General features: G+C 36.2%; 1 protein-coding gene across 1 annotated transcript in view; it reads right to left on the bottom strand.

Annotated features, from left to right (window-relative positions):
• The window catches only part of SLC7A11 (solute carrier family 7 member 11), a 63,155-nt gene that overhangs the window by 41,840 nt on the left and 2,141 nt on the right, over window positions 1–19,174 (bottom strand). Inside the window, exons 2-4 of the mRNA XM_053461240.1 lie at window positions 9,264–9,390; window positions 6,118–6,233; window positions 711–836 (exon numbers count right to left, since the gene is read on the bottom strand). Coding sequence (XP_053317215.1) covers window positions 711–836; window positions 6,118–6,233; window positions 9,264–9,390 — 369 coding nt within the window. The remainder of the gene's footprint in view (window positions 1–710; window positions 837–6,117; window positions 6,234–9,263; window positions 9,391–19,174) is intronic.

Genomic DNA, 19,174 nt, shown 5'->3' with positions numbered 1-19,174 from the left:
TTTCCCTCAAGTGATCCAGGTATTATTACTGATTACCAGGCCTCTAGGGAATCTTTGATCCCCAAATGGACATTGGGGATTGGCATATAGTTCTGCTTAATGCCAAACCTACCTTCCTCCTATTGATTTCCTTGTCTTTTGAGGCATTCCCTATGCAAATCCCTATGCAGCTAGCCCCATTTACCTGGTCAATCCAATATGGAGCAAGGTAGGAGCGATGCTGAGAGGTTCCCTGGAGTGATTAGCGTTTATATTACAGAATGGTGATATATAGCCTATTGTATGCTATTATTTTGTCATTTGTTTTCAATTTACCTTCTCTGCTTTCCATAAAATTCTAATGATTGTAGACTATCCTTTACACACACTCTGTTTAGTCTATACACATTTATTTTTCTTTTTTTTTTTTTTTAGATGCCATCTTTACTTTGTAAGCATATCCATACTGAACCTCCAGGCACCACTTCCAACTGATGGATTCTGTAAGTAACTGTGTTGAAAAAACATTAGGTTCTTCTGAATGGAAACAAATGGAATACTCAATGAAGTTCAATACATTATAAAATATCATATCTTAGTTTCTTTTCATTTAGTCTACCTTGGGAGAAAAGTTTATTTCAAACAAATCTGAAATGAAGGAGAGAGAAAAAAAACAACATAGAAGATAAAATAATACATATAATAACTGTTAAAAAAATGTAAGTGTGTACCTTTAATTAACTGCATAATTCCAGGAACTATAATTATTAGAATGGCTATAAGCTTGCAAAAGGTCAAAAGAATCTGTAGCCGTGCACTCCAGCTGACACTTAGGCTGTTCAAGACCATAACTATAGCTAAAAAAGAAAAGGAAAAAAAAAGGATTTACTTGAACATATTATTTCTATAACAACAGTCTATTTTAACCTCACTTACCACAAGATGTTGAATTTACTACATAACCTTACACAACCGAGGGATATGACAGTCTATGCTCTAAGTCTAAATCTGCTTTAAGACAGGTAATGAGCCATATGTTTCTTGGTTAAGCATTTAATTGTAACAGAGCGAACAGAACATTTCAATGAACGTACATACGTTTAATGCAGTGGAAAGGTCAAAAGTTATAGAAAGCTCAATTAGTAAGTATTTACAAAGACGTATTAAAACATATCTAAGTGAATAAAACAAGATATTTATTTGACACTATCGTTAATTAGCACATTTGTAGTATGGACAGAGAATGATGTGTGATTCATTAAGGTTGAAAAAGATCTAATGAGCGCCTGTCTATATAATGAGCAGTTTAAAAAAACAACACGTAGTAGACATTTTAATAGCAACGTTATTAATATTGTGCATAGTATAAAATAAACTGTATGTGCGCAGATCAATTTCATAATTTTAATACAACTGAAAGTGTATGCAATGGCCATGGCTGCATTACACAGTTGAAATATTTTAATGAATGAACCAAAAATTAGGCGAAGGTATGCACTGTTTAGATCAGAAGCAACTGAAAGGGTTGCCAGCTATGTCATTTAAAAACATATTGGAAAAGGGAAGTTCATTAAATACCATTGTGGTCCCTGTAGGATCTTCGGAATTTTATGAATGACTTCTGTTAATTCCATACACCAGTAATTTCAACATTATTACTGAGCAGGTCTTTGGTAAGACAGCTGCAGAATTCATGCGTGTCCTGTATCAACCCTGCTAAAGATACTGGCAACCCTTCCCCTGATCAGTGATAGCATTCAGTTCATAAAGAGGGGTCTCTGAAATTAGTTCACATAGTGCTCAACCTCCTATTCCATGTATAAAGCCGTTTCAATTGTTTGTATTTAGATCACTCAGTTTAACCCTACCTCTTTACTTGGTAGCTTATAGATGGCCCCTACTTACGGTCAAATTCTGTTTCTTTGTTTCTTAAATCTCTAGTACTAGTTTAATCCATTTATATGCATAGTACACTAAAGTAGCAGTGCGGTGCACACTAGATACAGTAGATCTTGGATAGGTAGACAGAAAGTTGGTTGGGTAGATGAATAGATAGATAGATAGATAGATAGATAGATAGATAGATAGATAGATAGATAGATAGATAGATAGATAGATAGATAGATAGATAGATATATGTGGTGATAGATGTGGTTTTCTGCTCACTTCTATGTACTCCAAGGCTATACTAGTGACCTTTTAAATATGGATTAACAGTATCTTGTCTAGGCCGTATTACTACTCCTGCCCTCTTATATGAAGTTTCATTTTTCCTTTCCGTTTACTTATGTTCTGCTGCCAGCTCAGCAAGATTAGATCAAATTCTGACTTTCTCCAGTGTAAAGGATATCAAGAATATTATAAGGTCAAGGACCTACTGATATTTTTTTTTTTCCTGGACATTTTGATACAAGATTTAATATCCTCCGCTCTTTGAAAATATATTAAAAATAAAAAACGCAATGACTGCATGCTAGGTTTCAAATGTCAATAAAATAAAGATTCCACAATTCTAATCAGTCTTATCAGCCAGACACATTTTGAATAAATATAAATCAATAAAAATGGTTGATGCATTTTAGTAATATATAAGGATTACAGTGGTTTATTATAGTGTTCAATATAGGAGTATTTTTCAGTTTTTATGTCTTTTATTATTACTGTTAGTTTCAAAATACCCTGGAATACCCTGCCCAATAGAAATGGTAGGGCAATCACCTGAGGTTTATAAAGTCTCCCTGAAGAGCACAGGATAGTATAGGTGAATGAGGTCACTACATTTGGTGATGGATGGTCAACCTCTGGTACTTCTTTTGAGTTCGGGGATTACCATCATGGGAAATTTAACTCACAACATATATAATGCCAAAGGTTATCTATTCCAAACTATATGGGTCAATGGTTTGCTATCATAGCAATGTTACCATTCACACCCTTGGCACCTGAACGTGCGTCTACATAAAATATCGTTGTTCCTGTCGCAACGTCTGTCTTTAATTTAACATATTGCACATGTGACTGTTTCGCCACCTTAAAATGAAAGCATCTTGCTTAATGTCCTCTCACACAATTTCATGAAAGTAATGACTCATCTCATGTGTAAAATGTGTCTAAACTGTGTATTCTTGCTAAAGCATGAAGGTCACAGTCTGTGTGTGTGTATATATATATATATATATATATATATTATCAGCTCCACCCTTCTGAAAGGGTAATACATTACTATCACTGAACCTGTATTATTGGAGCTAAATTATTTTTTAAGTGGGTCCCCGTTCATCCTGAATTTTCATGCAGTGCAACTAAACCAACGGGGCCTTTTTTTTCTCATGCTCCTGTGATCTCGATGACCTTGATGTTTTTGAACATCTGCTCTGCTCCAGTCTTCCTTTTTTTTACGAAGATGTATGAATAAATTAATTAACCTCTAAAACTCAATCTGGCATTTTAGCCACCATTTAATTACGAATGCCCATGTGTTCAAATAAGTCTTTTCTTGCAACAGGTGGTCTCCCTGCCAATTTACTTGAACTGCACAAAAAAGCAGAAATAAAGTGAAGTTTACACTTGAAAATAATATCCCTTGTTTTAATTAGCAGTTTGCTTTAATTCTAACATAAACACAATGTGGAATATTGTGTGACGTATTTTACAAAATATTTATTTCATGAGCAAATATGTATTTGCTAAGTATGTTAAGTATAAGGCTTCTTTATTGTTGCTGCCATGACAATGACCTTTTATAAACGAATTACATATATATAATGTGTATGATTACACATATGTTTCTAGTTCTAAAGTATATAACATTATTCATTTCAGGTGATTCTGCAATGACAAAACAGGATTTCGCAACATATCAAAATCAAATAACATAAAATTAGTTTGAGATGGATATATATATATATATATATATATATATATATACTGTATTGGCTCGGATATAGGCCGCCCCCGTATATAGGCCGCACCCTAAAAGTTTGGTGCTTTTTTAAAGAAAAAGTTTTTTTCTTTAAAAAAGCACCAAAAAAAACATGCTGCCTCTCTGTCCCCCCCCCGAGATATGCTGCCACTCTGTCCTCCCCCCCCAAGATATGCTGCCACGCTGTCCCCCCCGAGATACGCTACCACTGTCCTCCCTCTCCGAGATACGCTGCCACTGTCCTCCCTCCCCGAGATACGCTGCCACTGTCCTCCCTCCCCGAGATACGCTGCCACTGTCCTCCCTCCCCAAGATACGCTGCCACTGTCCTCCCTCCCCGAGATACGCTGCCACTGTCCTCCCTCCCGGAAATACGCTGCCACTGTCCTCCCTCCCCGAGATACGCTGCCACTGTCCTCCTCTGCCCCCCCTCCCCAACTTACCGGAGCAGACTCCCGGGTGTCTTGCGGCGCCGGCGGGGGACATCTACGCAATACAACTTCCGGTGCCGGCACATCCAGTGCCGGCACCGGAAGTTGTATTGCGTAGATGTCCCCCGCCGACCCCGCAAGACACCCGGGAGTCTGCTCCGGTAAGTCCGGGGAGGGGGTGCAGAGGTAAAACGCATCCGCACGATGCGCTTAGACAACCTCCCGTGCCGGCACTCCCCCCGTGGGAAGTGCTGGCAGAGGAGGCTGTCTGAGCGTATCGTGGAGTAGGATGCAGGTCCCCTGCACCGCTGCGGGGGATCTGTATCCTAACCCCGCTGCCTGCCCGGCGCCCGGGACTGCATGTCCCAGGCGTCGGGCGCTAGACCCGAATATAGGCCGCACCCCCACTTTAAAGTCTTAAAGTGGGGGAAAAAAGTGCGGCCTATATTCGAGCCAATACGGTATATATATATATATATTTACATATATGTCTGTGTATATCTGGCATGTTGAATATATATATTTGAGCGTGTTCTTCAAAAAAATATTCAGCTGTTGTATGTTTTTAAGATTTAGCTGATGTTGGTTTATAAAAAGTATGTCCAGCACAAACGGGCATCAGTATGAAAGGCACATTCTGATATTGTATGGCATAATTCTGAAATAATAATGTATGGATTACACAATGGGGTAGTATGGTAAGCCAGAAGATTCAGACTGTATAATATACTACTTTCTCACTTTACTGGCACGAGCAGCATAAAATACCATTGAATGTCCTCAGAACAGGCCCGTTGCATATCTCCCAGCACCCTAGGTTTCTACAGGATAGTCCTAACCCCTATTTTGGGTAGCTGCCCCACTTGCTCATTATTGTGATGTCATGTAGTACAGTACACCTGATGAGATGTAGGAGTTCAGCAAAAGCACATATGTTAAAGTCATATTGTTTCCTTACTGTAATTTACCTACTTATAACCAGCAACATATTCATGCTGGGTACTGCTCTATGCCGGACCCGTGGCAGCTTCCTCCTAATGCTCTTGTAAGGTTGCACAGTGCCAGGTACACTTCTATGGAGGCTGGGGCAGCTAGGCAGATCCACCCAGTGTGCTGCTGCTCAATTGGCTGGTTACAAGGGAGATCTGTGATTTCCCCAATTGTCCCATTTACACTATGGAGGACTTTAACAAGCCAGCACAGCCTCCATAGACGCCTTTATGCCATGGAGTGCCAGGATATCACAACGTTTCTCCCACAGTATAATTGGGCTGGTTGGGGAGATCAGAGACCCCCCTTGTAACCAGCCTAGTGAGTAGCAAAGCACTGGGGAGTTTAATCGTCTTACCCTACCAAATGGAAAGAGAAATGGCAGGCTCAACAAACGAAATGAAAATGTCCTGTCATAACATATGCTATTTTATATCACAGCATTATGTGGACTATATACCGGTAATTATAGTAAGGGATACCATTAAGAGACTTTTCAATAGTCGTCAAGGGATATAAAAAGAGACATCTAAAAAAAAAAAAACTCAAAAGCTGATTTCAAGAAACTTGATCTTTGTTATCATATAAACTTAAATAGCATTTTTTTATTTAGTATACTATGCGTTGCAAATTGAAATTGTTCTTTAAAACCGAGCGTTACCTAAAGTTTAGCAAGACTAATAAACATCAATCTTAATTAACTTAATGATCATTATTGTTAAGATGTCTTTGTTTACATATTAAAACAACATCTAAATAGAAGTATTTACAAATGCGCATACAGTTAACACTTACTTATGCCCAAAGCTGTCACCAGTTTGATAGCAAGTTCTGGTATTTCACATTGTATGAAAAAGGGCTCCAGGATATAGCGTCCAAATGCGAGGGATATCACTGCTGTCGCAGCTGGGCTAAAACAAAAGCAAAAGAAATCTGTATAAGGTAGGTGATTTTTTTTGGGTGGAAATGCAAGGAGACAATTACAAATTCATTGCATTCTGTGTCACGCTAAACATTTCTTGTGTCTGCTTTGTTATATAGTACATCTCACTCATTATGCAGATGCTCAAACTAAAATATATGTATGGCTGCAGAGCTTTGCCGGATGATGCATACAAATATCATAATAAAGGCTGTTCTTTCTCATGGAAATGCAGCTCTGACTGTCTAGGTAAAGATTACAGGACTATTCACTAAAACATGCTTTTGTCGCAGCAGAAAGGAGAAAAAAAAAACACTCGGAGATGACAAGCCATTTCATGCGAGTTTTAGTTCTATGTTTTTAACGGCATTTAACATGGACTGGAACTAAAACATTGCCGACAATTTGCCTCTTGGCTTCAACAACAGGCAAAACTGACAAAATCCTCACCTCCGTCACAAAAAAAAAGAGAGAGAGAAAGGAAAATGTATGAATTACTGATGTGTATTAGGGCAATTAGTGAGGACAGGCTCAGCCATGCAGGGAGCTCAGTAGACAGTCTGCATTCATTCAGTAAGCCGGCTCAGTCTTCTGGGGTGCCTCTTACCAAAAAAATGGTTTAAGTCCTTCTGAGGTCAGCAGTTGAAGCACTTTGATTGTTTTGACATTCAGTATAAAACGTACTAGATAAATAGATAGATAGATAGATAGATAGATAGATAGATAGATAGATTGATAGATAGATATTTTATATAAACCATTCACTCCCTCTAGTCTGCCTATTTTTCATGCTGTAATTTAATAATATGTAACATTTTCCTTTTTTTTGTAATGATTGCATATTAGCTGTCACGGGCACACAATGCGCATTATAGTGTCCTATGTACAGTGCTGTTTTTAATCATAAAGGGCTGGGGCAAGCCTCTACAAGCGGTGCCCAGGTTCACTCATACCTACTTATCCCTGGTGGTGCAGTGCCGGGAGGTCAAACAAGGTCAAGTAGGTTCAAGTGAGGGTTACAAGGGGAGTGGTAATTATACAAAGAGAGACAAGATAGTTTGGGAACACTCAGGCAAGGAATGAAGGGCTAGCAGCATTTATATAGGGCTACAGGTGGCCGGCCTCTCCCATTAGCTTCAGGTAACTGATATCCTCAGAGCAGGATTGGCCAGGTATGTCCTTTATTGAATTTCAGCCAATGAGGAACGTCTAGGTAAGTAGGCCACGCCCTCTGCCAGCCACAGCCTAATTACTCCATTGGAGAGTTCTAGGCCAGAGATGTGACCTATTCAATTTATATTTGAAAGGCGGATTCTGGATTTTGGATTCTGCTTTTTTATTGTTGTTATTCTGTCTCTCGCTGTTCAAATAAATCTACCATTAAAATTATAGACTGATCATGTCTTTGTCAGTGGACAAATGTACAAAATCAGCAGGGGGTCAAATAATATATTTCCTTCACTGTATATAAAAAAAGATTATAATTGGTATATTCTAGTATTTTTTGAATTGGTCTGAAATCTGATTCAATAAGTGTTGTTATATTTTTTTGTTCTAATAAACACACTGAAATTTATTTTTGGATGTAGTAATGAGAGATAAGCATAATATGGGCTTCTAGTCTCTATGTAAAATCAAACCACACTGTCATTAGCTCAAACTAACCAGAACCACCACATTAAAAGTTACACAACACATAATACCCTTTCAAAAGAAATAAGAATTTAAGAATTGTTACCATTAATTACATAAACTCTTGCAAATTAATCAAAGTGTCAGAGAGTCAGAACGGATTTTAGAGGAAAATGGGATATATCTTTTTAGAGGTTTCACTGATTTTTGCAGGGAAGGTATTGCTAATTTAAATTTTCACCTTCCAAAGTTAGAGTATCATTGAATCTGAAAAGTAACCATCAGATAGTGGTCAGTGACATTTATCAACACTCTTCTATGGTTTCTGGGAGATAGAAAACAATTGGCTATGACTTAAATCTACTGTGGGAAGAATTGTTGCCTCGAGTATACTGATTGTAAAGGAACCTGGACAAAATGTTTTGGAAATGATACAGTTTTAGATTTGACAACTGTAAAAAAAAAGAAGGTTAAACAAACATGATGGTGCAATTCCTTCAGGTCATCTTTTGTCCTCCTCTTTAATAATTCTAAAGATCGGAAAGAAAGGGTTCCTTGCTCCCTGAAACAACTTTAGGACAAGGAGACAAGACCATCCAAAGCTGATGTGAAAATTGCTGCTAGGAAAATATAGAAAGAGATTATGATGCTGTGTATGAAATTGTCAAAGAAATGTAGCAATTAGGATCTTTACAGGCTATGGAACAAAAAAAATAAAATAGAAAAAGAAACTATTGAAAGTTTAAAAGAACTTCGAAGAGTAATTTCCGTCTGTAATCTTAAATCTTTTAGTAAAAACTATTCCCGTAATTTTTGTGCATTGTTCTGCAGAAAATGAATGTAGTGTAGATGGTCTTCTACGTTTAATTCTTGTGAGTGTATTATCATCTCAGACTGTTTCAATCTAAAATTGAGCAACTTGCACACATTTCCTAGCATAGTGAATAGATGTCACCTCCTCAAGCCCCACTTAGAATTGCTGCTTGTTTATTTTCCAGGAGGAATTACCAGGCGGCATTTGCATGTGGTCTCAATGCTTTCCCATCGATTGCTGCAATAATAAACTAAAACGATTTCAAAATGATTCAAACTAAACTGCTAGAGATCCAAAATGTTGAATTCAGGGGCTGAAATTGGAGTCATTATTGCAACCGAATTAAATGGTACCCACTTGGGGAAAATAACATCCCACCGCACTTTAAAAATTTTTTTATAGCTTGTAAAGATTATTGAATTTCTAAGCTCTTTGACTATGCATGCTCAAATTTCAAGAGAGCTATTGAAACACCAGCAACCTAAATGTACTTTTATGTTTACAATATTAACCTAATATACATTTATTTTAAAAAAAGGATAAAAAAGTTCAAAAAGAAATTGCTTTACTTACCGTATGACTAATAGTTCTACCCAAACCCTTACAAATGCAGGCAAGGGACCAAAAGCCTCCAAAATATAGGTATAGTGACCTCCGGATTTTTTGATACATGTTCCAAGTTCTGCGTAGCACAGGGCACCTGTTAAAATGGGACATCATTAGTATCATACCAATTACATTGCATCATGAACCTCATAGGTTGCGGAGTTAAACTTACTGAACAATTATAGAGAGAGGTTAACTCACTAAGCCCAATGTTTATTGGTGGGTTGTGAAGAGCCAACTCTTGACCTTATATTATGATCGGTTAATCATAATGGACTTCTCCTGAAAGAAGAGCCATAGCTGAATCTGGAATTCCTCACATTTTTAATTTAGTGGTCCTCATGCATAGTGAAGAGGAAGTGGAGAGATCAGATGTTTTAACTTACCCACAAAGAAGTGGGTTAGTGGACTCACTACACCTACAGAAATAATGGTAATGAGCAGAAAAGAAGGTCTGGTGTGGAACATGACAATACTTAACTCCTATTATAAGGCCAGGTGCTCTAGCAGAACCATTAGAAGAACACACTGTTCTTCTTGAAGGTGACTTTTATCCCTCAACTATACTTAAATTAACGCTTCATCGACTACATTTCTAATTTTATATTATTACTACCAAGGTGCTCTACATCAATAGAAATACTGGTTAGATTCTGCCATTCTTTTAAACTTAGATTTTTTTTTATTTTTTTTTAATTATTTTGTGGATATTTGGTTTAAAAGCAAGAGAATGTAACTTCCCGTTCTGATACCAGGTATTCCCTTACCTGACCTTTATAATCAGGTGTCAAATGTTGGATTTATGAAAGTGAAAGAACTAAATTAAGTACCACTCAAGATATAATGTCATTCAACTCAAATTAGTCATTAAAGTAAATTCCTGTCAAGGAAAAACTTGTGTCATTTTTGATATCTAAGTATTTGTTTTTGCTTATCTCTTACTTTGACATATGAGGTGTGTTTTTAACAGAGACAGATGGTGACTGTCCTTGTTCTGTGAATTAAAGTAACACTAGGTTCATAAATATATAATAAAGTTGATTAATCTGGATGTGCAACATTCTCTCTCTGTCCAAACATATAACACTTTTACTACTATTTAGATCAGGACAGTAAATATATATTTTCTTTAGTTGAACTTGTTGAATGTTCATTCATTTGTTGAATGGTGGCCATTCACTTCCACAGCCTACATCTTAGAAATAATTTGTGTTTGTAATGGTAACATTTGGTAAGTCTATAATGATTTCAAATAGAACAGCATTGAGAACACAGAGTACAGAAGGGTAACACAATATAAGAAAGACGTTTGTTCCAACAAACTTGGTTTCTATACCAACAGCAAGAAGTTGACTTGGCTGCATTACTCTGGGGCGAGCAGCAGGGAAATTGTGTTAATTAGCATAGCGAGTAATAACGCCAATAATGTGATCATGGTTATTTCCAAACCACTATTGCAGAGGTGTTACAATTGGGAAATGTTATGACACACCCTATCTGTATAATTCCATCCGTGATGAAGTGCCAGCTGGTAGCCATATTTAAAATCAATATGTCTAAACCGTGTGTAAATGAGTTAGCATCTGAAGCAATGTAGTTACGGGTGATTCCTATGCTATGTCTCGGTGATTGACAGTAAACAACGCTGAAAGACGATTAAATACTGTATCTGAATGTGTCCTTAATGCAATTTCAGATCCATATTCACCTTCTTTCACCTGATCAGTATGATTTAACAAATTGACAATTTAACAAATTATGGCAAAAATATAAAACCTTTTCTTGTATTATAGGAGACTATGAGACTGAGTACATACTGTATTAAACACATAAAACAAAATAATACCTGTATTTAAAGTTACGAAACTTAATTTCTAAAATTAGCATTCATATCACGTATAACTATATCTTATGCTGTTCTTAATATTTTATTGTGGTTCTCTTTAGATTGTATATAGTAGCCACTGTGCATGTTTAGGAAATCCTGTTATGGACCCTTGTTTGTAACACAATTATGATTACATAAAATTAATTTTAGACCATTTCATAATTAAATTTAATTCTGCATCTTTTGAACATATAATGCAATATTTATGAGGAAAACAACATAAACCTAAGGCCAAAACAAAGCTTTTTCTTGGTCCATAGGATAGTTTTTAAATAATTTGAGTAATACATTTGGGTATCTCTCCAAAAAAGAGACCACAGAGGCTACAAACACAATTTTACATCTCTTTCTCTCATATGCCAAAAAAGGGTATCAACCAAAGCAAAATACATTTTTTCTTGGACTAATACATCTGTTTCTGTTTTTCTTAATTTTTTTCTTAACAAAGGGGTTATTTTAATCATATATTTTTACTAAAAAAAACACTAAGTTAATTTCTAGAACAAGTTTTTAACATTTTTGTAGACCCCAGGGATCCCTCTTGTAACACCGGCATGAATAAATATTTTTTTCAGATTTTCAGGACTGCACATGTTTTTTTTTATATTATCATGTAGTTGTTCTGGGATTTTATATGGGATCAATCCTTATTCCTGGTGTACCCCAAATCCTATAATTGTTTGTGTTTGTGAAATTTTAGGTTTTGAAGTGCACAGATCAAAACTATAAGAACATTTCCATGTAGGACCAGAGCCTTCCAGATGGTAGGTTGTTTTAAAGTTACATTATTCTTTTACGCAAAAAATCTGTAATGTACTTTAATGTAAGTGATATACTCCAAGTATTGGATGAATGATATTGTTTCAGTCACCAGATACGGTAAACCAATTACCGTATTTGCTCGATTATAAGACGACCCCCCAAAATCTGAATATTAACTTAGGAAAAAAAGAAAAAGCCTGAATATAAGACGACCCTAAAGGAAAAAAGTTTTACCAGTAAATGTTAATTCATGTAAACTATTTTTTTTAATAAAAGCTATGATTGAGAAAAATATTTTTTTTTTGTTTTTATTTCTTGTATTTTCCAACCTGTCCCCCAGTTACGCACATCTGCCCCCAGGCTTGCCACACCAATATGGCACTGTGGCCCATGATATGCCTTTTAACCCTCTATATGCCACTGTGCCCCATGGTATGCCTTTTGACCCCCTATGTGCCACTCTGCCTCCAGAAATGCCTTATACCCCTATATCCCATTCTGGCATTTAGGGGGTTAAAATGCATATTATGGGGCAGAGTGGCATATAGGGAGGTATAAGGCATTCCAGGAGGCAGAGTGGCATTAAGGGAGTTAAAAGGCATTATATAGAGCACTCTGCCTCCAGAAATGCCTTATACCCCTATATGCCACTCTGGCATTTAGGGGGTTAAAAGGCATATTATGGGGCAGGGTGGCATATAGGGAGGTATAAGGCATTTCAGGAGGCAGAGTGCACTATTAAATGCCCCCTTAACGCCACTCTGCCTCCTGAAATGCCTTATACCTCCCTATATGCCACTCTGCCCCATAATATGCCTTTTAACCCCCTAAGTGCCAGAGTGGCATATAGGGGTGTAAGGCATTCCAGAAATGCCCTACACACACACACACACACACACACACTTACTTACTTACTTACTTACTTACTTACCGGTGCTTCCAATTTCCTGCTGTATTGCCGGGGCAGCGGGTTGACGTCTCATTCCGCGGCAGCCGGAAGGAGGTGGAGTTGGCAGCGGGGGTTTGTATGCGTCCGTCGCAAATACCTTCCCCGGCTGTCAGAGATCAGGAACGCTGGAACTCTGATCTCTGACAGTCGGGGAAGGTATTTGCGACGGACGCATACAAACCCCCGCTGCCAACTTCACCTCCGGAAGCACCGGTAAGTGTGTGTGTGGGGGGGGGGGGCGACGACAGGAGGATCCAGGTCCCCTGCAGCGGTGCGGGGGATCTGGATCTTAGTCTCCTAATCAGACCTCTGTTTGAGGTCTGATTAGAAGACGACCCCGATTATAAGACGAGGGGTATTTTTCAGAGCATTTGCTCTGAAAAAAACCTCGTCTTATAATCGAGCAAATATGGTATATATTTTTTAAAGCAGGTATGTAAAATTCACATTAGTTTTGGGAAGTTACTAGAAACATCTAACTGCTTCTGCTTCTGCTTCTACTAAAGTGAGTGATTAAAAAATGAAATGTTGAAATAAAAAACTACTCAGTTTTCCTCTCCTGAGAATAAAGAGGAAGCCATCAGCAAGGTCTTCGTTTGTTTCAGCTGAATAAAAGTATGGCCAAATACGTTGGGACATTCTAGTTAGTCATACAAGACGTCAGACTGCAGTGCTTTCTTATAACTATAAAAGCCATCTTCCCTTATGCTTATTGCAAACCAACCATAGTGTAAATACTGAAATCTGGTTCTTTGCCATGCATTTAACTCTTGCTTGTTGTCCTTTGTGTCATCTGGTATGTTTCCATCACATGCTGGCCCCAATTATTAATATTATTCTAGGTTATGTTTTACAATATAACCCAAATATCTTTGTATTTTATTTTGTTATATGTTGGTCTGGTTTTATTTATTAACATATATTTTAACTTATCTTACCAGTAAGTCATTTACCTGGGTCATCTTGGTTTTGACCACAGTCTGTTCTGTGATTTCGCCTACCAGATCAACTACTTCTTTTTGCACAGTATGAATTCTTGTTGTACAATTTGCAATCATAGGCCGGTCACCAAACCAATCTTGAATTAAAATCCTTTGGGCTGGTAGGTGCTTCACAAATAGATTACAAACTCATATTGTAACTTCTGTCTGACCCTTTGTCCCAGACACTTGGCTCCACGCATGTATAATCCCCAAAACAATGCAAAGTGCAACTATTCTAACACTACATTATATGGTTGTGTAGTTATATTGTGACTTAAAAAGTGTTTTTGTCCCCTATATCAGTAAAAACATCCTTAATAAATAACACTTAATAACAATCAAAGAAGACATTCCACTAGTGTCCACAATTAAGCTTATACAATATGGTTCAGTTTTGCTTCTTTGCTGTATTGATGTCAAACCAAAATATTTGGGGGGGGTGAAAAAAAGCCTCAATAGAAGATGTCAACTCAGATATTAAGATACTTAAGAAAAAAAACACACAAACATTATCTTAAAATATGAAAAATTATCAAAAACATTATTATGACAGATAACAAAAAGCAATACAAGATGTGCCATTCACCAAATTTCAGGGTTTTTTTCACAAACAAGTTCCATAGCAATCTAAAGGGAACGACTGAGGAATTGAAACAATATGTAATATATAGGTTATGATAAACGGAGGGCAATTATATCTCTGGTACCTAACAATGAGTGGAAGCTGTCATTGTAGACATTAATATCATGACATTTTACTCAAAAGTCTGGTAACTTCAAATCTAGAGTAAAGTAGATGTATAATAAAATCCATTATTTTTTTTATAAAAAAATAACATTGGTTATCTAATGTGATTGGTTATTGGACTTGTTACATTGATTAGGTAAAGCCTAAATAATGACTATGTAAGGATCTAATTTATTATTATTATAAATAGTACCAGTTGCTCTCAACTTGTTTACCACAAAACTACAAATAATGCCCGGCTGACATGTGGGAGGGGTGAGTGGGTGATGTATTACAGTCACTATTACCAAATCAGAGGTTGTGTAGAAGTAACATGGATTGCGACGTACTTCTTCTAAAACAAAAATAGGAACCAACAACCCAACAATACAAATTATTTTTCCATTAAATCTACTGCAGACCTAGGGTAAAAACTACTAGAAAGCATAATTACAGAGACTGAAAATTCTTAGTGCTATTTAGTTAAAGTAATCATAGGATAGCGCATCTGGAAAGCAATGCCAAGTTTAAGAATTGGTCTTACTGCCATAGTACCTGTTGGAATGACCCAGTCAGAAGGAATATTTGATTCGTTGTTATGGTTATAAGACGACCTTACAAGCTGTGTACCAGGATCATCTCAGCACCATGACAAGTTCCTTTTTTAATAAATAAGTAGCACTTTCCTATTAAGGCTTTACGTGGATCAGTAAATAGTAAAGCTAAATTTCACTGGTATGCTTGAAAACAAAGGATCTGAAATACTAAGAAAGGCTACATGTGTATTTTAGTAATCAAAACCCATATTTGTGAAAACATTGCTACAAGTAGAAGCGTAAATGATCCAGATATCATAACATCATAAAGAAGGTTAAATATGCCATTATATGGAGAATGTCTGTAACTCTTTCTTCTTTAGACTCTTCATAGGGAACACTTGTACACAAATTGAAATCGGTGTATTTTTGTACTATTCGCAGCCCTACGTAAAACAGTAAACCCCGTGTCATGTTAAGTTTACTTATTTTATTAAGAAAGCTGAACATCACAGTGGAAGTTAAAAGAGGTCATGTGTATAGTATTAAAATGACATTGCTTTTGTTTCTATAGCCCATTCAGACTGGTATTTAGAACAACCAAACTTCTTTATCTAAAAAGACAACTCATGAGAGTTATAAATGGAACAACATGAACAAATTACATTTAATGTCACATAAGAAAATTCGGTAAATGTTTGTTACATGTGCATGGAAGAGAGAGGTCTTACATTATTATGTCATGTTTAATAATACTATATAGGCAATAATAGCTTATAATATAACAAACAGCAAAACTGTATTACTAACCCTAGCTGTTTGAAAGGGAATATTTATGTAAATACATTTCATACATATGATATAACAAATATTATGTTGGGGCAACTTATCACCCTTGTTTTCCTGATATTTGTTTCCCATTAGCAGAAATTATCTATTATATGTTTCTGCTGTTGGTTTTATTAGTTGCCAAAACCAAAAATCTACTTTTATTGGCATTCATGTATGGATAAAGTCAAACTATTTTTATTTATTACCATAAGCCAGAGATGTGAGTGGGTTACAAAAAAAAAAAAAAAATTCACTGAAAGGTTGGATTCTTTCTGATGTTCTTTTAGACAATGGCAATATTGTTACACAATATACTCCCCATCTCTTTTTTTCAGCTTTTTTTTGCTGTTGCCTTCAATGATAAATAACAATATGAACTGCACAGTAAAAAAAAAAACAAAAAAAAAAACATATATATATATATATATATATACATTTTTAATATGTACTGAGTGCCCTTTACAATTTTTTTAACTCAAACACTCATTTTGTCAGTAATTTGAGAAATACATTGGTTTAAGTGTTCAGCCTTTAGTATTTGCTACTGCAGCACCATGTCATATACTTTACATGGCAACCTACATTGGGGTAAATTCCACAGAGGAACAGGAACCATTCTGGTTGTAAGTGGAGGGATTTTTTTGTTGACTAACCACACGGCCTTCATTAGAACGGACATTCAGCTAAAGAGTCAGGACCGTAATACTGCTTGACTGGCAGTTGAGACACATGCACATATTTCTTCTTAGTAATGTAACACTAAGTTGTATGATCTTATCCCAGGTTATGTGGTCAGTGTGATATTCTTTTATCAACCGGCCTGGAGTGGAACACCAAGCAACTTCCCAATGGTAAATTGCCCAAGAACCCACCATTAAGGATATTCATATGACTAACTAAATAATGTAGCATGGCGTCCTCTTATGATGTATAGTCCTCCCATACAGGACAGCTCTTGAGCAGTGATAGATAAAGCAACCATATGTATACAATGTATTTAACCTTCTCATTCTTCTTCCCCTTCTTGTAGATTCAAGCATGTCAGATATAATATACACTACCTGTGCAGCCTCTGGCATGTGTGATAGAGGACCAGTTCATGCAGTCAACGCTAATTCATAAATTAGCACCCCATCATATCCCCCATATATCTTCCACCCTCTGGCACTAGACCATGACTATTTGTTCTGACATTTCACTTTTCAAGAAATAAGCTCTCCTTTGTTCTGAGAAATAGTGTAACCTTAAAATAATCTGTCAGGCCAGGAAGCTGTCATTTAATATCAATTCAGCACTAAGCTAATTCTAAATCCAGTAAGTTGTTAGTATCAAATTAAGTTTACAACTGAATGCAGACACCAGTGATTCTATATGCATTATATATGATGATAATGGGTCCAGACAGTGGTAGTGGTATGGTCTAAACACCAAATCTTAGGTTATGTACAAAAAATACTAAGTCAAAAAAATTATGTGTGCCCTGTTTTTACAGAACATCTCAGACCTTTCATTAGTTGACCTCAGTTCAACCAGAAAGCTCTTAATGGGGCTTATCTCAGGGAAAATATCTTTTCTGCAAATAACTTGTAAGAACAAAGATTTTGGGATGTCTTTTAGGTAAGAAAATAAAATAAAACCCCAAGATATTGTTTTTTGTCTTGTTTACATTTTCTAGATTGTCAAACAGATATATGGCAGTGAAAACGTGTTCATTTACTATAATGGACACATATTCAAGTCCTGTATGCTAACATTTAAGTCATCAATATCTCAGAATATTCAAATAAACGTTATAGGAGCTCGGGATTTAAACACTGTATAAAAGATCGCTCTAGGTATCTCACGGACAAAATATTAATTTTAAGCTAAAGATTTAAGCACATAAAAACAACACAGAAATGTTTAAGAAGCACTTTTAGTATTTATGACCGAGGCACGGTTTTATAAGATTAAACAAATTTAGTAATTAAACCACACGAGGAATGATGCTGATTAAGTTATAAGGATGTTGTCTTCAGCAGAGTAGGAGGAACAGACTCAGCTGGACTTTCCTGTATTTCTATAATCAGTAGGTAGTAACATAAAGCTGTTGATGCTCTATGGAAACCTCGGTCCTTTAAAAAGCCAATTATAGATCTTGTGTAGCTATTTTATTTAAGATTTTTGCCTGGGTAAGGCGTGAGTTACAGAAAAATGTAGGACAAGCTTTGTTATTAGGTTATGGGCGCCATTGGAGGAATATTCATGGCATCAGAGGACAAAACCAGTTTCTACTTCCCTAAATACATTTTATGGGGGCACTAGGCGTTTTGATTAACTACCCTTTTATGAGTAATAAGAAAAACAAATAACACTTTTCCATGGATCAAAAGTTGAGACAGATGATTATTTACTCTCTGGTGCCCCACATATCATCTCCTCCAGGCATAAACAGAAAGTAACAAATATGTATTATACTTTATTTTTTCCCTCTCCCATGGTTATATTTGAGTATGTATTCCACGGGGAACTGCATTGTAGCTATTTCATTTAGTTACAAATACAAGACAATTATTTAGCCGTAAAAAGCAATAAAAAACAAATAATAGAGAGCAGTGGATTATTTGTCACATTAAAATCCTTCTCTCTAGAGATTATTAATAAGACTCGAGTAATTAAAGCCTTTTGTAAAGCTAAAATACATAAATTGCCTACAGCTCTCAATCTTTTTAAGTACAGAATAGAGCAATTTAATACTACATGCTTTCTGGAAATAATCTAATCCAATCTAAACATTCATATAAGTCAATGATTATGTACTATTTCCATATTTCTAACTTTACATGAGAGTCATGTAAGTTGTCGCAATTTGAAATAATTTAATTGTGTCAAACATCTGTGTACAACCATGTATGTTTCATTAAAACATGTTTCATTAATACAACATGAAGTTATGCTGACTCACAATAAGTAATCAATATCTTCTATCACCATAGTAGGATAATACACTATATGGACAAAAGTACTGGGACTTTTATAACATTGCATTCTATATACATAGACATTAATATATAATTGTTCTGCCTTTTCCAGCTATAATAGCTTCCACTCTAAGGCTTTCCACAAGATTTTGGAGAGTTTCTGTGGGAATTTTTGCCCATTCATCCAGTAGAGCATTTGTGAGGTCAGGCACTGATGTTGGATGAGAAGGCCTGGCGCAATC

Source organism: Spea bombifrons, chromosome 1 (assembly GCF_027358695.1).
Source record: "Spea bombifrons isolate aSpeBom1 chromosome 1, aSpeBom1.2.pri, whole genome shotgun sequence".
In the NCBI taxonomy this organism is placed as follows: Eukaryota; Metazoa; Chordata; class Amphibia; order Anura; family Pelobatidae; genus Spea; species Spea bombifrons.
Note: the sequence above shows the minus strand (reverse complement) of the source record. Positions and strands in the feature narration are given on the sequence as shown.